The 23,219-nt window shown below is 40.6% G+C and overlaps 1 protein-coding gene across 12 annotated transcripts in view; it reads left to right on the top strand.

The window, feature by feature from the left end:
* The first annotated feature begins 5,681 nt into the window (after nucleotides 1-5,681).
* Nucleotides 5,682-23,219, top strand: part of hspg2 (heparan sulfate proteoglycan 2) — an 89,870-nt gene continuing 72,332 nt past the window's right edge. For 6 of the 12 annotated variants that reach the window (XM_035656380.1, XM_035656376.1, XM_035656382.1 and 3 more), the window contains exon 1: nucleotides 5,683-6,281. In XM_035656380.1, coding sequence (XP_035512273.1) covers nucleotides 6,219-6,281 — 63 coding nt within the window. In that variant the 5' untranslated portion in view covers nucleotides 5,683-6,218. Of the gene's footprint in view, nucleotides 6,282-23,219 lie in introns of all 12 variants that reach the window. The other 6 variants (XM_035656383.1, XM_035656379.1, XM_035656378.1 and 3 more) reach the window with 3 other exon arrangements.

The following is a 23,219-nucleotide window of genomic DNA, read 5'->3' as shown; positions in this document are numbered from 1 at the left end:
TGGCAAATGCATATAATATTTTGTTTATTATTTTGAATATAGTATAAGTTCTGCCCCCAAGACTCAGATCCTATGAAAGCCCCTTTTGTAATATGATCACTCATTATGGTGTGATTTGTTACTCATCAATGTGATCTTTATCTGTTTAAAATCCAGAGCACAATGGGATCATATTCAGGTAAGCACCATTTATTGTGAATAAACTCACAACCGACAGAAAGACAAAGGCTTCTGTTGTAGAGAATGCAATTCAAAATACTTTATTCAAGCCAAGCGAGCACGTAACCAGAAGTACACATAGACAATGTCTATACACACATAAACAACTCATCTAAAAATACAAATATGACCCATGCTGTACACAGGGATAAGGTCAAAAGTGCAGGTGCAATAATCAGTCTATACACAAGGTGAACTGACCTTTTTTGTACAATGCCTGTACACAAATCTAATGGACTCTGCAATTCTGCTTTGTTTAACCTTAAATTATGTATTATATGTAACTATAAAATTAATAATTGCCTAAGTGGAGCAGTGTCTTCATCATAAACCACATGGCTAGCTGGAGAAAAGATTTACAGCACATGAACTGGCAGCTTTACCTAAGAAGGAATATTCCCAAGATGACTGCTTTATGGTTATCATGCTGTCTCATGGTACTGAGGGAAGACTTTTGCCTAAGAGCAATCCATAATGATTGCAATAAAGAGAGCCATTCACAATAAATGCTGTTACATCATCTGGCACGTTCCAAAGTCTATGTCATTGTGGTTATCTCAGCTTGAGCACGGAGACTACGAATGTATAAAAAAAGGTCTGCTTAGGTCTGCAAACTGGGGACAGAGAAAAGCAGAAGTGAAAGACATGCATATTTATCTGGCAGGAAAGGTCTAACAAATAACACTACAAGTGTAGGAACTAGTCTTTTGGGGCTTTTGGACACATAATAGGGACTATATGGTCCCTTGTATCCACCTCATGGAGAAGTAATTTTACTCTTTGGTGTAATGTCCTTTCTCACTCCAGTAGAGGGCACTTAATGCTCAAGTGTACTGTGTTTGGCTACAGAGACCTCTTTTAATTAAGTCTACTTCAATAGTCTTTTAATTAACAGCAGCATTCCATTTAAAGGAATGGAAGGAAGAATGGAAGGATTTTGACAAATATTTGATTTGAGGGCATAAAAAGTTCAATTAAAATAATATCTAGTCTTCTCTGTTTAACTCTGCTGCATTGTTTTGGACCATTCTCTCTTAAACATTCCTCAGGAAAGTCCCTCAACTTTATAGGAGTGCAATACTAAATTGCTGGAGCATTCATAAAATGTATTCCATCCACTGACGTAACACTAATGTAATAAAATCCCCCCCCCCCCCTCTCTCTGACCTTCTCAATTTCATATCCAGATGAGTTATAATTCCTAATGTATGCTTGTGTGTATGTGTTTATAGGTGACTCACTCGGTTGCATCCCCGGTGACGTGGATGTGGACGAACAGCATGTCCCAGATCAGCACATCTGTAGTGGAGGAAGCTTACAAAAAACAAAAAGTAATGAAGACAATACAGACTAGAGTGACAGTAGTCTGGCAATAGAGAGGGGCAGACCTGGCTGTGCTGTCTGATGAGGGAACTGCTGAAACAGAATTACACTATTTCCCACAATGTCACAATTCTAGAAACATTAAGGAGGAATTCTTTCCGAAATTTGAAAAATGATTCCCTGTATTCCAAAGTTTAACAGAAAGGGAGAAATGACCCCTCAATCTGGGGGGAAAGAAAGAATGTGCAGTGTTGACTGCCAAATCTGTCACTTCCTGCCACAAAAGAACAGCCAACCAGTTGGATAAAGATACATAGGCAGTTATAAATATTATATTCTTCTTCCTGCCACCATCTCCCTTTCTTTGATTGTTTGTTTTCTTCTGTTGTCACACTGAAATGTTCCATTAAATTGATCTGTTTCATTATCTAGTTATTTCCTTAACTTTTTCTATTCACATTGTTTTTGTTAATTTCATTAACATTGTTATTATAGTAGTTGTGCTTTGGCAACGTGTCAAATGGCATGCCAATTAAGCCTATAGAAATTAATTGAATTGAATAAAACGTGTAAAATACATTAGCTAATCCTACTGACAGCATTTGTTTTGAAATTTGTTTTCTTTGAGGTAAAAGAGACATCATGTTTTGAGGTTTCCCCCTGATGAGGATACGCTATCCATTAATGGAACAGACGCATGTCACTGCGATGTCATCCAGCAGCAACTGTCTGAGCGCGTCCCATGAACTGGAGAGAGCCATCCAGCTCACCCCGAGTGACACTCTGGTGTCCTAGTCAACCTTTCCTGGCATGTTTGTGTTTGAATGTGTGTATGCGTGCATTGTGTTCATTCATCTGTATGTATTTTGGTTAATGCTGGCACAGTCTTTGGGAATCAAGTCACAGCTATAGATAGACATGACATTTTATGTATGTCTTCCCATTGGCTCTTTGACCATGTGACAAACACAGGCTAAGTGTCTTGGAGAGATTCAGAGTCAGGCTCCTGATACATCAAGACACTGGACTGTATGTTTGAGAAAGATGCTGCCACAAGTGACTTGATGACTTAGTTATGATAGTGAGCTCCTCTCATTATACCGGCATCATTAGTTAGAGCCCAACTGAACCTTCTTGACTATAGCACTTTTTATTTTACACATCTGATTGTTGACTGTGCTCATCTCCGGGTTAATCATGAAGTCTCCCAAAGCTCTGCAAAGAACTTTACAAGAAAATGCCAACTTGTCAGTAATCACTCGCATTTTCAGGTAATGAGTCAGTTTCACCTCATAGGTTGTGATTGGAATTTTCTTGGATTATGTCTTTTGTCAACTTTTTTGGTTTTTGATACATAGTAGCTATCCATTTTCATTCAAGAAAATTAATTAGTTAATGAAATGTGTATTTGTGGAGAAAATGAGGGTGAGGCAAGGACAGATATGACCCATATAAGAGTTAAATAAAAAAAATAGGGGGTGTCCTGTGTGTCCTGTACCACAGTCCAAGGGCGTTGAGCCCCACAGAGAGCGGAAGCATTTCATATTCTTTGGCTGATCTGTTGCTCATTGTCACAGCTGTTTTCTACAGCTGCACAGTCCAGCTCCAGTTGACAACACACTCTGTGCTACAGTTATTCTAATGTAATACACAGAGCTAGCCAGCGCTACAGTGAGTCATCTGACATCTTCACCACCATACCTCATGTCTGAATCTAATAACTTGTACAGAGTGCAAACACAGCAATAAAACTGGGAGTCAGTCAGATATAGCTTGTGCTCATAGACCATTCCATAACTTAAGATTATGCAGGATCAGCTGGATAAAGTTGTCTCTCAGTAGTGACATAAAGCTGTTAATAAGCCTGACATTAATATCAGGATTTGATAATTTGCTTCTATAATTTATTCAGCTCTCTACCCCAACATAAATCCCTTGCCAGCTGTGTGAAGTCTCTCTGAAACCAGAGAAAAATTAGACAAACAGCTTTTGTTATGTTTAGTTATGTCTTACATTGTTCTGAACATATACTTCATACACTGTAAGCAAGCCGTGTACTTTTTGAGACTCCAAACTCCAAACACTAATAGATGGTGTTTGTAAGCCACAGAGGACTTGGTCATTGTTGGCGACACACAAGTGGAGGATGCCGCGGTATCCTGAACATTCTGTTGAATGGTGCATTGGTTTTGGGAGCTATAATAATGGGTTGAGACCGTTTATACTAAACATGTTTGACACAACTTTTCCAGTACTTTTCTGCAGACAAGAGGCAAGGGAGGAGTCCTTAAATCACAGCACTGTGGTCAGTGAGATGCTTCTAGTATGCATTCACAGTCAAAGAACAGAAATGATCTCTTTGTGGCATTCAAGAAGAGTCCAAAGAGCAAGGGAACAAACTTCTGCCCTGAGGCCTGCAGTTTACTTGTGATTCAGCCTCTGAGAAGGAGCTTGTCAACTAAAAAAGCTCAACCTCCCATCCTATTTGTCTTGTGAACCCTAAAAAAACATGCAATCCTTTCTTACCCCTTGCATATGTCTACCAGTTGTGACCAGCCAAACGTAAAGATTTCAATAATTATAGAAAAATGCTCTTGGAAACAGAAAATGATCCATCATATTATAAGAAAAATGTGAAAATAAGTGGAGCTTTGGGTGGCAGATAATAGTTTTCTTTTGCTTTTCTCTCTTATTAATCATAAGACCCACAAGATTTATCTTGCGAACCCTAGCAGAGCCTTCACCAATTCCGTGCTGTTGGCATGTGGAGTACCTGTCTAATCCTCTATGGCTTCTCCTTGTCATGTTTTGGGCGAGTCTGAATTTTACACATGCCACCCTCATTTAGCCCTCATGTTACAGTATCCACCACCCACCTGGCTAATCACATTTTCTTCTTTTTCGTTTTTAATGTTTCCTTTTTATTATGCAGCTATCATCCAGGACACTGAATTAAATTTGAATTGTAAGATTTCTTTTTACATCTTACTACTAATTTAAGCTTTAAATTTTACAAATTTTTGTAATCTAATTAGACTGTAAAATTTAGAAGAAAAAAATAAAAGTGCTGCATTCATAACATACCAACAAACTTGATAAGCCCATGCTGTTTATTTCCCTTTTAGACTATTTTGGGGAGCAAATGAGAACATTTCTATTCAGGGTTCAGCTTTTAATTGGCAGCAGCTGTTCTCTCAAATCTCTGAGTGTTAAAGTATGCTCTTTACAGTAATTACATGAATGGACACAAAGATAGTCTTACTCACAGCTCCTGACTTCAGTCCTGATAACATATTTCTGTGTGTGTCTTATATTTAGGACATGTCTCTGAGGGGACAGCAAGACAGGACAGTTCATTATGTTTCTATTTTTACTTGATGATTGAGTTGGTCCTTTGTATGGAGAAGTCATTTTTGTCTTAGGTGTAATTCCCCTTCTTCCTCCACCAGAGGGCACTTAATCCTCAAGTATGCTGTGTTAAGACTGCGAGTCTGCAACAGTAGTTCTATTTTCTACCAAAAATAAGACATTCTCAGTCTTTTAATGACCAGGAGCTTTCCATAAAAAGACATTTAATTGGCATTCATTTATTAAGTAATAAGTAATAAAGATTAGCGTGTTTCAGGAATGCCAGTAAGGACTTTAAAAAATATGTGTCTTGAGGGCATGAAAAGCACACATGTGAAGCAGGTTTATTGTCCAATCCAAGAGAAAGCACAGATCTCTGAGGATTACATGTAGTCTTTGTTTATCGTTTATAAAATACATATGATGCACCATAAAATCAATAATCGGACAATGCTGTCTTCCAAAATGTAGTGAAGTACCCAAACCTCAAAGTTTTACTTAAGTAAATGTACTTAGTTACTTCCCACCACTGCATATCTACACATAGTAAATATAAAACCTTTAAAATGATCACTCATAGAAACTCAATGAGTACTTTTACTTGTGATACTTTTGCTGCTGTGCTTTTACTCTGAAATTATGAATGCGTGACTTTTTCTTACTTTATCCTTACTAATACTTCCACTACTGCCACAAACTCCACATTCAGAGCCGCAGACAGACTTTAGCTGATATGATAGGAACACTACAATGCATATTTTCTCAGGAGGATCCACGCGTGAGGAGAGTGTGGTCATGTAAAGAGCGATCATGGCTCTACTAGGTGGCGTCTCCCCACACTGGGATTAGCTGTCTTCTCTTTCAGCACTCCCTGAATTCCATTCCGCCTTTTACTTTTCCGGCAGCTCTCTCTTTCTCTCCCTCTCTCCCCCTCTCTCTCTCTCTTTGCTCTATCCCAGCACAGGACTTCTCAGTGACTTTGCAAAGGCTGCATTTAGCCCACAACAAGTCCCAAGTTTCGGAGCGCACAGGAGGAGAAGCAAGTTTGGAGAGCCGAGTCGATATATTTCCCAGCAGGCACGAAATAAAAACTAGAATACAAATACATTAAAAAAAAAAAACCAAACAAGCGCGAAAAAGGATCCGTGTTACCTGTTGATGAAGTCCCACCGGGTGTGGGACGCAGAGGAGCAGCCGGGTGCCTTCACGCAGAAGAAAAGTCTGAAAAGGGTGCAGACATCTCCGCACTCCAGAGCCCAGGAGGAGTGAAGGACCGCGGGTTTTCCTTTTCCCCCAGCATTCTGCAGCCTGTGCTGGGTTGGTGGAAAATGGGCACCACTTCGATCTGTGGACTTATCCTGTCTTTGATACTCACATGCCAGCTGGTCACTGTAAGTGAGCCCCAACTTTCTCTTTACTCGCTCTGTTCACTTTTTAAACTCTCCACTGTGGGTTTGATGATTCATTCACTCTTAAAAAACAGACCTGTAAAAGCATGTATCCCCCCAAACCCCCCAGAGGTCAAGCCAAAGTTACAAATCAGTGCTTTTATGTCCTATTAAAGGCACAAAAAGAGAGGAGGTATGGGTTGATGGTGCTATTTATGCTCAGTAAATAGTGTGGTCTGCTGGTGCAGGGCTGCTCGCATGCAAGTGGGGCTGTATAACAGATTCCAGCCCACACAGTCATATCAGGGTGTACTGTAAAGATGCTTTTAAAAGTAATATGACAAACTAGAACCTGCTGTTGAGTGAAGCTGGGCTAAGTTTGTCCATAGAAACAAGCTATTCATAGTCTCCCTGGAGTCCTGGACTCCTAAACCTTCTCAAACTTAGTCAGGCCACTGTTTGGATTGCCTACAGTGGCTCTTTTTTTCCTGCTATTACATTTGAATGGAGTTGCAAAACATATATGAAAATGTGGATTTATTATTAGTATGTGTTTGTCCTTTGTGTCAGAACAGATTTCTTCTTTGTCCTTCTTTATGAAGCAGTGCTGGAAATCCTTCAGAATAAAAGTTGGGACTCATATGCAAAATATAGGCTTTAGGTTGTAAAAAATAGAATAAAAAAGTAAACAAGTGTTGAATCCACTTGTCCCTTCCATTCCCTGCAGTTGGGATAATGCACCGTATTGGGAATTTCTTGCAAAGTTGCATCCTCTGGTTTTATTCATTCAGCCTTTATTACCGTGCAGTATACTGTACAGGGCTGCAACCAAATTTATTTTTATTATTGATTATTATTGTCATTATTGATTATTTTTTAAATAATTTGATTAATAATTTAGTCCATAAAATGCCTCAGGGGCAAAATGCTTGTTTTAGCCAAAAATGGCTAAAACCCCAAATATTAATATTAATAATTTATTGTACAGTGATATACAACAGGAAACAGCAGCAAATCCTCACATTTGAGAAGCTGAAAACATTTAATAAATGACTTTACCGCTTAATTAATTATCAATATTGTTGCAGATTAGCTTTCTGTCTGTCAACTGATCAATTAATTGTCTCAGCTCCAATGTACTGCCCATGCACTGTTGGGTATTTACTAATTAATTAATGATATTTCAGTCTGAAATATGTTTTACTCTGCTATATCCGTAGTATGAATCATATAGAGGATAAACATTGCCTTGCTGCTGAGAATAGACCCCCAGCCCCCCCACCCTCCAGAAATCCCGTCTGGTCTCTCACCTTTATGCCCTCCAATAAACAGAGCTGTCATGGTTGAGATATCTGTGACTCCTCTGTGTTGATTTGATCTGAAGCAAAGCCTTTTTGAATGATGGGACATAGTTGCGGGAGCTAGCAGACATAAATCTTTCACCTGCTGGATATAGAGTATATGAGCTGTAATATTCCAGACGTTTGAAAAGCTATAGTGTTGATGACTTCAAGGTATATTTAACATCCAGCGGTGACATGCTATCGAGCTCCGAGCCTTTTCTGTGGATGACATGATCCATCACTTTGTACCGGTTCACAAAGCTGAGACAAAAGGTGCATTACCTGCATCCTGAAAGGCAACGCAAGTCATGTATCTTCAATATTATCGATCCACAACCCCCAGTCCCCAGAGAGCAAACGTTGTGTGTTGTGCAGTGACACTGGAAGGTAATAGGAGATGGCCTCCACACTGTAACCACAGCCTTGATTGACTGCGAGGCCAACAATACCAACATAATTGAATTATCTGGAACCACTAGCATCTGTTTCTTGCATCATGCCTTTGAACTACAACAGGCGGACTGTCTCTTGATTCAATTAAGCACACGTACTGGTGTTACTACGGGGGCCTCCTTTCTCCCCACTGGAATGTCAGGGTCATGCGCATCAACTCAAACAATCAAAGTCAATAAAAACTCACCGTGGGTAAGAGCTCTCCACCACAAATGAGTCCCCCACAACCTGCTGTGAACCACCAGCGGTACCAGTGTGAGAAATGATTCAACTCAAGTTTTTACAGCTTAATATTCAATAAAAGCTGTAAATACTTCTACTCTCAAATCTGTTCTGGCTCATATTAGTGTTTTACAAGTGAAAATGAATTGATATGGTCAGTGGTCTGTAACTTTCTGGTCTTACTCAGTCAGATAAAAGAAAGTGAGGCCACTTTGTTTTCTTATGTATGACATCAGACCAACTGTGAGCACCACCGCTGACAATTTTGGCTCAGAGATTTCTCCCAGTATAGACTGTCATAAGTGTCCCTTGACTTCATTGGGGGTTGGACTGGAGTTGGGGGAAGGGTGGCCTGGATTCCTATGACTATATAGTCTGCAGAGCATGTATCACTCATGTAAATTGTTCTCTTTCTCTTCTGTGTGTACCTCAACCCCTTCCTTTGTTGCTAAACGCTATGCAGCGACAGTTTGATCTGGTGATTTATTTAGTCTATGTCGGGTGATGTACTGATTAGGCGAGGTGGTTGGTCTCTCTGTGTGGCGCTTTGTCGTTTCAGCCCAGGCTACCTGGTGTTTAATTCCCCATTCAGAGTCGATGAGGACTCTATGGAGTTGCAAAGCACAGCAGTGCAAACACCAACTCCACTCCACAGTTTGAACAGTAGGGATGGGTCAGCCCCCACCCGACCCATTCACATAATTGCTTGAAGACTGGGTTCAGTAAACATTGCATTGTTGAATTATAGCCCCAGGAGAGAGACCATCTTGGCTGATGGGACAATGGTGCACTGAAGTGGCTCGCCCCCTCCTCAAGCACATTGGCGCAGATGGAGTGCAGGCCGGCAGGCAAGCATTTGTTGACTCTGCAGTGAGGTGTGACTTGGGCCGGTATAGAGGTCAGAGAGGTGAGGACTCTGAACCTGACTCTGTTTCTCAGTTCAGCAGGGGTTCCTCGTGATTTATTCGCAGCACAGATTAGCTCCCACTGCACAGTTTCCTAAACCTTTCACTTTTAATTAGCGTATGCAGTTGCATGTCATGCTGCTCTTGTTTGAGTTCTCACCTCTCTCATATAGGGGTGCACGATATTGTAAAAATAATCATTGTGATTATTTTATGATATTTTACGATTGCTATATGATTCACGATTGATGGGAATGATAACTTTTGCATCACAATGTTCATCTTCACTGAAAATATGCTGATGTGACAGTTGCTGAGGTCTGTACCAAACAGAGAACAAGATTTGTTGGCCAGGGCAGCACACCAGTACTTCATTTGTATAGGTGGACGAGGGACATCCTCCTAAGCCTGACTTAAAGAAACATAGCCTATTTTACACCACTTTCCTAATTTTACTACTTTCTAGGCAGCCATAGGCTTCCATTCGTTTAACTAATGTATGCATTTAAACAGGAACACTGTGTCTGCATTCATTGTTGTAAAAGCTACATTACTGTGCCATACTGTTGTAATGCAGGTTTTTCAAACTAAAATATGCCTGAAAATATTGGTATGGTCCTTGAAGGAGCCACAATGTGGCCTCACACCCTCAGGCCAGATTTCAGTGCTCTTTTTCTGGTCTTCTTCTGGTTCCATTTGCAGCTGCAGGCAATGCCACTGTCCATTGTCTTATTATTATAATTTAATCAATGCATACTATCTCTTAACCTTAGAGATCAGAGTGATATGTGTGCTGTGATGCAAAGTAGGAATTCATGTTGCAGAGATGCATCAAAGCCTTAAAGGTGGACAAAATATATTTGGGTTTTCCCCCCACCCTCGCATTGGACACACCCTGACACACACAAACGAATGTTTTACAATAGGCCATGTTCTGCAGTTGCAGTAGCGTTGCGCTTTCATGCCCAACGTCTCGTCCGTGTCGGACAGAAGAGCCGACTCCAAACACAGCTGCACCTCAGCTGGTACAGCAGCAACGCGGTGCATGTGCTGACATGAGCATGCATACTCTTGAGAATCGCCTGTTGTAACTAGAGTCCCACTCTTTCCATTCACACCTCTTCACACATTTACATTTTGCTCCTCTGAAGCATAGGTCCGGGGATGGCTTTTGTTTCAAACCACAGTTTAAACGGACTCTAGGTATCATCCTCAGATCGGTCTGAAACTTGTCAGGCCTAGTTCCATTCTGTAATTAAATCTTCAAAGCTTTATGTTAAGTTTGAATGTACCTCATTTGGAGGGAATATATTTGAAGCCATCAAACCTCTCCGATTACCACGTCTTTTATTTTATTTTCCCTTTGATAACAGTGCATTCAACACACCTCCAAACACAGAATGACATCAAACATTTTTTGGATTTTCTTTTTTTTTTATTATCTTCAACAATACTGTAAGATCAGTGTGGAACAGTGTGGCCTAGTGATCAAAGTCATTCTTTAAAGTCCCAGTGTATAACATTTAGGAGGATCTATTGGCAGAAATATAATATAATATTCATGTATGTTTTCATTAGTGTATAGTCAACTGAATATAGTGTTGTTTAGATTAGAATTGTTTCTGTTACCTTAGAATAAGCTGTTTATATCCACAGACGCCGTGTGCTGCCTTCCATGGAGTCTGCATAGTTAAACTGCCAAACACTAGATAGGGGTGTTCTTGTTTTTTGGATGTTTCACATCCAACATAGTTTTTCCTTCATGCTCGGAAGGAGAGGGTAAGTGGTGAAGTTGCCATCTGTAACTATACTGCTAGATTGCCACTAAATCCTACACACTGGACCTTTGACTGAACAGGCCCAGTATGGGCCAATAACTGACTTACTGAAGTGCCTGCAATCAGGCAAATACAGACCATTTCTGGATTTTGCTCGATAGTGAATCTTGTAATGTGACCTCATTACTGAGAAGCATCTACTCAAGTGACTTCCTGGCAAGAATCATTAAAATGGCATTTTCCCCGTCCATGTTGTGTGATATCTAATTGTTCATATTCAGAAGTGGGGGAAAGAAATATCGATAGCAGGCAGTTAAGCGAGTGCCCTTCGGACTGTTTTTTGAGTAAAACATACTAAAAACGGTTCATTCCTGTGTTAAGGAGCTACAGAGTTCATGGTGAGGTCACAGGATGTCTTGAGGACACAAGCCAGTCGACACCACAAGCAATGAAAAACAGCTAATCGACAGAAACTATTTATGATAGCAAATGACAAGTTGTCTCCCTGGCCAGTGCTTGTGTGAGGAATATTGAAATATCAATGATATTCTTATGAAAATTCTGACTTTTTTCCTCCTTTTTGCGAGATGAGTGGCTTGCAGGTCTTTCTTTGGATATACTTTAATGGCAACGGTCACTCTGCTCCTCCAGAAATACTGAACTCTAAACCTTACATGCTACTGGATACTTGAATTTCCCTTGGAAAAATAAAGTATCACATCACTATCTAAGGCATCTATCAGCTCTATCTATCTATTATCAATCATCTAAATCTATCTCTCCCCCGTCTCTCTCTCGGTCTCTCTTCTCTTCCTCTCTCTCTATCTATCTATCTATCACAAGTCACTCAGCTTGATAAGAAGAACAAAAGACTGTAATAGACTGGTACAGACTCTGACTGATTTCCTCATCTTAAACAGCCTTCTTCAGTCTTTTCACATTGTATTGCCGGGCTTTTTCCCAGGCTGTACCCCAGCTTGCGCTCATTAGGGATTCATTGAAATGCTAAGTTAACTGTATTGCACTTTCCCTTTGAAGGTGCTCTATAGTTGTCTGTGCCCTATTGAATCTGCCATTGTCTACGCTAGCAGCATTGATGTGAAGTCACTTGGGCGTTCTGCTTTTTGCTCAAGGGAGCTGCTGCATTGTCTTGCATGGTCCTTGGTCCCTCCCAACTTATACAGCTACTCTGATGGGGGTTGCTGCCCTTTTCACCAAAGACGTTTTTGTGTGTTGTGAACAGATTTCTTTTTTTTTCAGGGTACTTAAGTTTGCGAAAGGAATGCTATCATTCTTTTTTCCTCCATTGTCTTTTAAAAACCAGGTTTGACCCTGACATCCTGTGACCACCACCACCACCCTGGTATCTCTTCAGAACTGATGATTTCTCACTCCCAGAGTCTAGTAGCGCCCTGCCTCGCTTCCTCTTACAGTACAACAAGTCTCTACCTGTGAAACGCAAAGGCTTCCATCATTGCGAGACTTTATTGTAACCTTAAGAAGATGTAAATTCACCAAAGCTTTTGTTAAACCCTTAATGTTCACAGAGGGAGGTCGGAAAGTGGATCTTTGCAGGCTTTAGGGTGTAATGGCTCAGTGAAAAGTAAATACATGGAAAAACAATGGCTTCCCCTTTCTGCTCGCTCTTATTTAATTCAGCTTGTTCGAAGGCAGCCATACAAGTCTGCTGCTCTTCAGGAGCCCAATTAGTTGACTCCACAAATTAAAGGTTTTGTATGTTTTGAACACCAGAGCTGAGGAGCTAGAACTGCCTGTGAAAATCTGAAGACTGTGAAAACTAAAAATCAACTAAAAATCAATTCAATTAAGACAAGAATACAAACTAAATGCATTAAAAATTTATCTTTTCCTCATATTCTGGCATTAGACCAAAACATGTTTTTTCTCTTTATTGGCTTTGGGAAAGCTAAAGTTGTTACCCTTTCTCTTGTAATGTTAAAAGTGAAAACATACGTCTTTAAAATACAAACAAGACTTTGAAGCCACTATGAAAATGTATCTCATATTGCTTCTGGTTTATGGAAGTGTTCAGTTCTCAAGTACTGGGCCCTCACTGTGCCCCTCACAGAGGCTGTGGAGGCCCTTAGGAGAGAGAGGAGGAGAGCTACACCGGTCTGGTCTGTGTTATCATGTCAGCTGCACCGTCCCAGGAGACATAACAACTCTTTTACTTTGTTATAAACACAGACACGTACGTGCTTTGTGTTCTCACAGGAATTTTTCACCCGTCCTTTCCTCTTTCTGCTCACTTTTGCTAGTGGCTTTTTACTGCTCTCTGAATCCTTGCACATTGTAAATGAGTGGTAAACCAATATCAATTTCTACCCACTGTCTATTCCTCCAGTGGCAAGGAAGGCAATTTTAACAAGTGATTGGCTCTGTGAGATATATTTAGAGCTGAGAACCAAATGAGTTTGTGGTTAAAAGGTTGCCAGCAGTCCATTGTTTTGGTGCAGTGGTTTGTGATGGTCTAAAACTTTTGTCTCTTGCTGAGTCACCATCCTGTTGGGGAAATGAAACCTGGAACTATCTACAGGGCAAGAGGACCCCACTTCCCCTGAAGCAAAGTTTATTCAGGCTTTCCTGTGTGCAGTTCAGATGTCCTGCTCTATATGCGCTGAAAGAAATAACCCAGTGTAGTTGTTGTTGTTTTCCCAACCCCATACCCACTTTTTCCCCTACTTAAATCTAAGTATGTTTAGACTTGAAAAGCCCCATAATCTGTAGTCATTTTTCTGAATTCATATCTCGACAAGTAAGACATATTTAAACATCTCCCATTAAGTTTTTTTTCATGCAGTAAAGATAGAGGCATTTATCACAGGTTTTTATATTTTGCACAGTGAGATCTCCTCCATTTCAGTGTCCGTCAGCTGATCACAGAGTGGAGTTGTAAAACTGTACAGAAGTTTTCACAAGTCTTCATAACTTGGCAAGTAACACGCTGGAACTACGGATTAATGAATTCCCCTGGACTTAATTATGCCAAAGTACAAGCCCTTGTTTTTATTTTCCTCTCTCAGCTAGAATGTGATATTTGAATTTCCGTCACAGTGTGTTTCAGCCGAGCAGAAGTGCTTGGTTGGAAATATTTTCCATCCAGGTTTGCTGCTTTTGAAGATGTACGTTCCATGCCAAGAGCCAAACTGTGTTGTCATGGAAAAAGTATTTGATTCAGACACACACTCATTTGCATGCTGTATTTTTAATGAAAAGTAAATATTACACCAAATCATAGAGGCTCAGCAGCAAACTTGTATCCATCTCCAGAGTTATGTAAATCCAAATCTTGGGCTGCATCAGAAGTGACACAGTAATGCATCCTTACTGCTTATGATGATATATCAAATTATACAATATAATAATTAATGTTACATTAAATGTAATAAACATATACTGTTAGCATGACCTGTTGCTACTTGCTCACCTTGGTAATTGACCGTTCACTAAGCCCCTCCCCCCTTAGTTAATGCTGCTATGGCTGTCAAACATTCCATTCTTACCTTAAGGCTACAGTATACTCGCTGTTCCCGACCTGTCGCGCGACACTGTTGACGTCAAAATGACGTAGATCTTGCTGGTGCACCAGGATTTAGGCCTTTTTTTTTCAGCTGAGCGCGCCAAAGTGGAAACAGGAAGATGGACGAGTTCGAGGGCAAGCTTTCCGAGCAAGTGCGCCTCTACAGGCATCTGTACGATCCTTCAATGAAGGAACACAGAGATGCTTTACACAGCACTGCAGCTTACAGTGATAACAGTGGCAAACATTTAAATTTTTTCCATAATTTCAGACAAAGACAGACAAAAGCAGGCTCCTCATTTCTAGTCGACCTTCGATTTTGCAGCCGAAATGACGACAGTCGCTGGCAGATTTTATGAGCTGTAGCTAGCCAGGTAATTAAACTAACATGAAGTCTGTGAGTTGGTTTAAAAACGCTTTGTCCAGCTGACTTGTTTTAAAATGAGAACCCCGTTAAAGGGGTCTTAAATATGCATTTTATGGGTAGGCTACATGATATTGTGCTAAAAGACTGGAAGGGAAGCTATCGGATAATCCATGGAACTAAAGGAGCAGCTTTTTTCTTATATTCCAGTGTAGTGCTAGTGTAAGTATGATAAGTTAGATGAAAGATCGGACAGTTTTTTGTTATAACACAAGCTTCGGCTGCCCAGCTTGTATTCTTATCTGCACAATGGGCAAACAACACATTAAAATTTGCAACCTTGGAAATAACTAGGTTGTAAGCTAGTTAGCCAGACATGCTAACATTTGCAGCAAATGTCAGATCAGACAAATGCTGTTTAATCCATTCTTTATCTTTATAGTTTTGCTGTTTTCGTTTTTTTAAAACTATTATAGCTATTATAAACAGTGACATGTAAGACTACTCTTGCATATTTAGCTCACCCAAAAATGGGCCAGAAGAAGCTGATGTGGTCTTCATGACTCTCGCTATCAAAAGATGCATTTTTTTGTGTGGAAGGTGTACAGCAGCACACTGGACAGTCACTACTGACTGAGAAGTTGTATGACTGAAAACAAGCCACTGATAAGAGTGGAATGTGGACCCTGTTAGTGGTTGAGCGTTTCGCTAGATTAAAATCACAGCTTCTTTTATGCTGCCTGAAACCTTCATCACTGAGTCTTCTGATCATTTTCAAATACACTAAGCTTGAAGCGGATCCAGAACACCCTCAGGGAGCAGCTGAGTGAAGGATTTCAGATTTTTATCTTTATTCTTGAAGAGTCTTGCCAACCAAATACAAAAAAATACAAAAACTCCTTAACCACCACGCTGACTAAAGTAGCTTAGCATCCATCATGTGCCCAGAGGCTTGACAGTATGCAAGTCTACCCAGTACCTGGCAGGCCAATTGAAGAGGAAGGTTGGCCTTGTAAAACAGTTGGTAAGGCAAGGGGAATTTTTTGTGGCTTTAGACTAAAGTGGCTGTATATAATTTTCTCTCCACCCAAACCATCTGTTGATCCCGTGGAATGAGGAGTCATCTAAATACTCAGCTTAAAGGCTTGTTTATATACTCCTGAAAGTTGCCATTTACGGTTTGATCAGCAATGGTGCCGATAGAGACACCAACGGATGAGGAGATCTATTGGATAAATACTATTTTGAAACCCCACCAAAAGTTCATCACTGTGTATGTGCCACATTTTTGACATAGCAATATTTAAGTTCCGTGGAAGCATGAGTCAGACTGTATTCTCAGTTGAGACATACAGTTTACAGTAAGTAGCTGGTGACCACCAACAATGCCTTTACAAAACCACATCACTCAAGGCCGAGTTATGGGAACAGCAGCTGTCGAATATCGCAGATTTCCTTTTAAATCGATGCACAGCTGTTGGGATATTGGTCACATTTTGACGCTCATGAGTAATTTTCGTAATTCGTTCCTTGATCTCTTTTTTATAACCATGTGAGGTACACATATCGGATTTGCTCATCGAAATTACAGATCTTCTTTGACCTTGATGCTCTTCAGTAATCATCAGAGACAGTAAAGGCCTCACTTTTCTGTTCGTCTTCATGCTGGCAGCACCTCCAGCCAAGTCAGGCAATTATTGCTTAAAAGGGGTAATTAAATGGTTCTTCCCCTGAACTGAGGGACTGCGTGATTTATGCAGACTGTGAGCACATAGAGGAGGTTCTTTCAGCTGTGCCAGGACGAAGAGGCCCTGTCTTCCCTACCAGGCTCCACCTGCTGAGGCTCTATTATGACCCTGTCATGGGTACAAGGGGTGTAGATGGGGGGCTAAAATTTGGCAACTACACTAGACTGCAGACGGCAGTCAAATTCTCTGGCACAGACATCAGTCTTGCCTTTTGGGCACATGGTTAACTTCAGTCTGTTGTTTCACCAGGGCTTTCCTGGTGCAGGGATAATGGAAAACAAGATTTGAGGGAGATAATAGAAGAATGAGAGCAGAGTTGTTTTTTCATGCCTATTTGTTATTTAGAACAGGCCGACCAGACAGAAGATTAGGGTCTGATCATCCCATCAGTGCTGTGTGTCTGAGGACAAGTCAGCACTATTGCTGCAACCCAGAGGTGGAGTTTGTTCTTCTGATATCATATACCCAGCCATTATATACAACCAGTCCACATAAACATGTATTTTATTATTTATTTAAATATCCTGCTGCAGACCTGTCACTGTCTCGCTGTCTCGCTGCCTGTTGCTGATAGCTGTCGGGTCAAAGGCCCCTGTAAATACATTTCAAACTGGAAAAGAATGTCTGTTGTATCTTCCTTTGCAAAGCATGGCACCTGAATCCACAGCGCGTATGCTCAATGTAAAATATGTGTATGGAAGTTGGCATTTAAAGTCTGACTTTAAAATGTGTCTGTGGCAACAGATATTTCCACTGAGTGGTGGAATGGCAAGAATGACCTGTTGTGTCTCTAAAATATTTTAAAGAATGCCGTAACAATGAAAAATGGTCAATAACAATAATCACAACTATTCATACCTTTTGTTCAAAATACCGGTAATTGTATATTTCAAACGTTTATTATAGAACATTATGAAGTCATGGCTCATCCTGCTCCCATCCAGCCCCCTGTGGGCAGGAATACTTGGAGCTGAGGAATGAGTGTTTGATGATGTGAATACCTTTCACTTGAGTTTCACTTGATGAAAATGAATAAGACAATGAAATTACAATGTTTTTTTCTTGTTCTTCTTCTTGTTATGTTCTTCCTCATTGTCTGAGACACAGAAGTCTTGCCATGAAGAACTGTCAGCAAGGTCAGACAGAGTGATGCAACCTCACTGGTGAAAGCTGAGTCTTAAATTATCTGCTTTCTGTTCCTTTTTCTTTGAAAGGTCATGAACTGGCCTGTGCTGGTTTGTCCATTAGCACAGTGATGAGTCAAAGATAGAGTAGACAGCAGTTAGTTTCACTGCCTTCTCTTATATACCTGACTGGTTCACTTCGCTGATTAACCACCGGAGCTTGGTGTGTTTTCACACGAACACACAGAGCCCCTTGCCTATAATTACCTCTTATTATAGTAGGAAATGGATCCCTCACATCTGCTTCCAATGAATGGCCAGGTTAGCCCTCCTGCTTTCTTGTATTATTGCATAAACTCCTGGCAAACAGATGTCTTTGTAGGTGTGAGCACACCTTCAAATTAAAGCCTGTTGTTGAATTACGAGGACAGGTGAAATTTGTCTGTCAACTGTTGGGAGGAGGATGCTCCCAGACTTTGTTTATGGTTGTCAGATGTCGGCCCTCGGGTTTGTTCGGTAGTTGGTACAAAGCCAACCACATTCTCTTATGTCTCTATATGACTTGAACGTAGAGTGTTATTAAAGTTAATTATCTGGTAAAGTTCTGTTCCCCCTGCAGCATTTGTTTAAAACTGGTCACTCTAGAAAGAACAAAATTACAAACATTCATGGTCCTGATCACAATTGCAGGCCATTAATAGAGTCATAGAACATGGGTTTCAATAGGAATACAAAACATGTGGACACTTGTGTTTAGGGCCTTAAATAATGATAATTTTTATACTTTTGGGTGATCCATGATTCCTTAAAACCTAATCTCTAGTCAGGTATAATTAACAACTCAACAGCTAAATTAATGGAATAAATGCTCCTGTTTACGTGACCCTCCTTTTTTAGGTTAACTGCTGACTTTTACGCCCTTCTCCTGGCTAATTGTAACATGAGCCTTTTAAAAAGAACAGGACCAGAATCGTTAAAAAGCCTCTGCTTGCAAGGTAAATGTCTGCAATGAAAGAACCTAATAAAGGTTTGTGGTTCCAATTAGCTTCCCAATGGTCAGATTATTACTCATTAGTTTAGACACAAACATAAAAGCACATTATGGGGTGTTTGCATTTCAGTCACTTTGAGAAAAAATCATTTAATAGCCATCTTTTCTATTGATTAAGATAACAATTTACCCATCAGCGTCATTATATAAATATTGGCACTAGTGCCTCTGCTAGAATGGCAGACTTACAGCTAAAATTATAGGCTATGTAGATGTAGGGACCACTCTCAGCACCTTATTGTACATCCTGGTCTATCTGTATTGCAGCATCTCCCTATCTATAGAGAAAAGAAGAATACAAAAATAGGATCCAGGTTGTGTAAAGTCCTTCCAATTGTGTATATAGTATAACTATTTAGCATTAAGTGTGCATCATATTCTTCATAGTAAAAATATTCACTAACTTAGAAATAAAGATGTGCTATATTTGCTGACGTGCTGTAAACTTATCATTCATTGTGATCCAGTCTGTTTTCATCTGTTTACTCTGTAGTGAAGGCTGTATTTGTATTTAGTTATTGTTCTTGTCTGAACATGCATGCAGTTTATTTTTGGGACTATCTTGTGGAGGAAGGGTAAGTGAAGTAAAGGAAGTGTTTAATTTAGCTTAGGGATTTTATCTAGCTCTCAAAGCATAAGACCCAGCAGGCGTGGTCCAATCTGGGGGAATTCCTTACCCCCCCCCAAGTGCATCAAGTAAAATGGTGCTCTTTTATCATACTTACTGTCTAGACATACATGCTGGTGGATTTATCAGCATAGAAAAAGGATGTCTAGGGGGGGATTTAAACCCGATGAGCTTGAAATTTTGAGATTTATTGATTCATTTTATGGTTTTGTTTGTTTCGAAAGGGCATCATTTGCTTTTTTAATCAATCTGTGAAACACGACAGCTGAAACCACATCAAAACCTGCTGTTATGTCTGCGATAGATAGACTGGTGAATGATCCCTGCAGGGAAACAGTCTAGACAGGAAGATTCCCAGTCTAGGTGAGTTAATATACTGTAGGTTATTTTGCTGACACAGCCAGTAACTAAATACAGAATGTTACAGCTTTTAAGCATTATCTCAAGTTAAACAGGATAAGTAGTGATGCTTAATGGAAAAACCATTAAAAGCAAAGAGCTTCAGCCATTGTGTTTGATGGGGTTATTGGTATATACTGAAGGTATAAATGTGGATATGTTTGATTGTTTCAGCATGTTTTACTATTTAATGGTAAGATACTGTGCCAGACATCAGGCCTGCAAAACGGTAAATGATGCAGGAAAAGTCAGAGACGTCTCAAGAGGCTCTTGTTGAGCCCCTTGTTGACCTTGGACAAAAGTAATGACGGGACTACTGTTTATCTCTCATCCAACAGCTTTTCCCCCGGCCCTCATTCATGACCATATCTTCTTCCTGCACTCTCGCAGTTTGCTTATCCAAAGTCTGCTCTGAGACTGACTTAGGTTTTGGCTGGCTTGGATTTCCATACTTGTTTCTGAAGTTGGAGGCACTGCAGCAGTATAAGGAACTTCTTGTACAAGCCTTCAACTGTTAAAACAACAGCTGCCAAAACTTGTTAAAAGTTTTAGCCAAGTGATTTTTCCATAAATTCTTCCCATTAACAAGAGAGTGACTGACTGCTTCTGTTCAGACAAATTAGATATAGATATAGAAGTTGTAAAATAGACATAGAAGTTGTAAAATACAGGAAAGATGAAAATGAAACTTGGAGCTGGAATGGTCAGTGGTTACCCCGAGTAATACAGGTAAGCTAATCCTATTTATAGGGTTGGAGTTTTCTGACCGGCCAAAACAAAGCTTTACACCTGAAGAAATCCAACCTTCACATTGCTCGGATTCCCCAGATCCATCTCCTTGAACCAGCCTCCAGAACATAATCCGGTTCTTTGCAAGTGTCTTGCCCCTTGATCCTTTGTCAGGAGGTGACAGAGGGAGTCTGAATCAAGGGTTTAAAACTATGAATGGAAAAGGTGAGAGCCAATCAGAATGAAGGCATTTTATGCCGACAAAGTGGGCACCTGATCCTCTCTCACATGCCGAACCCAATAATTGGCTTCAGGAATGTTCACATTTCTCTGCTTTAGGGTATCGTTAAAGAGGTAAAGCTTGTTGGCGTTTTGGAGGGTGGTTAAGATTTGCCTTGATCCTTGGATTGGGGGAAATAAATGACTTCCTACACCAAACATAGCAGACAACGTGCAGGAAAGTCCCTTGTTAGACTGAAGCTTAAGGTCACATCTCTGCTAGCCAGAGTGTGGGTGGATTTGCTTCAAAACATTCGTGTCTATTTTTGGTCATTAAAAATTGGACACTGTCAAAACAAAATTGCTAAATCACTCTATTCTGGAAAGCGAAAAAGCAAAGTTGAATAAATTATAAACAGAGAGCTGTGTCTGTTCTAACTGAACCACATTTTCATAGACTCTAATGTGCATGATCTTACCTAGTTTGAGGAGATTGAGAGTCGTGTGCTGCACAGATGTGGGTGTGCCAGTATGCTGTGCAGCAGTTGGCTGTGCCTGCCACCACTCAGAGCGTTTTCTGAAACATGGCTTTCTTCAGTGTTTATTGGTTTTTGTCCAGACCTAACCTCAAATCGGGAGGTGAGGGGCCTGCCAACCACAGCAGCAGACGGCCTACTGTACCGAACCTCTCTGACGATAGATCTGGAAAATGCATGTGTAGAGTTTTACATTGGGGAGAGCCCTGCACAAAAGCATCTTTGAAAAAGTTGGCCAAATAGAATTCAAGTTACTACGCACTAATGCAGTAGCTATAAGCTCTGGGAAATGTGAAGTGACTTGCAGTCACTGTCATTTAAACAGTGTGCAAGGTAGAAAGTGACTACAGTTTTGTTGTTAAATGTTAATGCATTTTAAATTGTGAGGAATTAAAGTAAACATGACTTTTCTGAAATGGCACAAAGGTCTGAAGATGTCTCCTCACTTAACCTACCCCCTGTTCTGTCCTGCACCCACTGTGGCCACAGGGTCTCTGGAGGAGGGTGTAATAACACCTGCAGCTACGCAGCTCCTGAGGTATTTTTATCTCCCTCTGGAATTCCACCTCTGTTCTTCTCGTAGATCTCCTGTCTAAGTGCATGGGAACTCAGTCAGTGGTGGTCCTTGACATAGATTTGTACAAGTCACCTGCCTTGCTACATTCTTGCTGACATCTTGCTTAAATCATTGTTGGACCCACTGCTGCCTTTGAGAATTGTTAATTGTGTTCACGAGCATACACACAACTTTCCATGATCAAAATGAGAGCAGTGTTATATATTGGGATCATGTAAGTCGCCGGCAGCGACTGCTGAGGCAAACACACCTCAGGATTGAAATTTCAGCTCCAAAGTTCTCTCAGAATTCATGGGCAGCGTAGGGCTGTTCCGATCACCGGAATAATGAAATACCATGCTATTGAAGAAAAAGTCACATGGCCTCCGCCTGACTCTCTCTGGAAAAAGTCCCAACTGGAAACACCACTGGTCTTGTAGAAACGCTGACTGGTCTGCTAATTATCCCACTTTGCCATAGCTGTGGCATTTGCATCCCACGGTTCGCCAGTGTCTCGGTTTAACGACTGACCCTAACTGGCGACTTCTAGCCGAAAATGTTAATTTACCCGCAACATCTTTCAGTGGGCGGGATGACTTGGAAAATAATATGCTGGCATTTGGAACAGAAATGGCAAATACATAAATGGCTCAGTGTTTGTTGCTGGTGAATTGGCATTGTTCTGCCAAAACCTGGCAACAGCTGAGGGCATTCATAATGAAGTTACTTGTAATAACCGTAACCATAATTGTGATTACTTAAATGAGGGTTCCACCTCAGTACTTTATCATGTCTGTTGTGAATAAATAAATTTTATCTGTAAGATAAAGAAGAGCCAGTGTACTGTCTGGGGGTAGCCAGGGTCTTTGTAGTTAATATAGCATTCATACTTTCCCTTTGTGTTGTCCCTTTCAAAGGTGAAATCCAGTGCAAACTAACCATTGTAAAGGGCTGTAAATATGTTTCAGATTTCTCCTTAATCGCTGACTGTAGGCAACTACCCATGATTCTCACATGGATATTTTTTATCCGGCAATTTCAGATTGATGTTAAAGATTAGAGAACCCTTTTTATGCTCATCTGTGTGGGCTGTGATGAAAGCTGACCTCTTCTTGTTGCCCATGGATATTTTGTGCTGTTCTTCAAGTGAGGCCAGGCCAGATCTGATTTCTCCTACTCTTACTCCCACATTCGCCTTTCCCATGGTGCACAGGTTAGCGAAAAACAGCTGTCAGGTAATTTCCAGTGTAGGATGGGGGGGGGGGGGGGGGGGGGGCTTTGAAGGACAAGGATAACCTCTGAATACCTTCTCTCCTTCCTTCCTTTGATGATTTTGTTAATATTA

Source organism: Morone saxatilis, unplaced genomic scaffold, assembly GCF_004916995.1.
Source record: "Morone saxatilis isolate NCDOM2014 unplaced genomic scaffold, NCSU_SB_2.0 Contig15, whole genome shotgun sequence".
NCBI lineage: Eukaryota > Metazoa > Chordata > Actinopteri > Moronidae > Morone > Morone saxatilis.
This window is presented reverse-complemented; position numbering and strand designations above follow the sequence as displayed.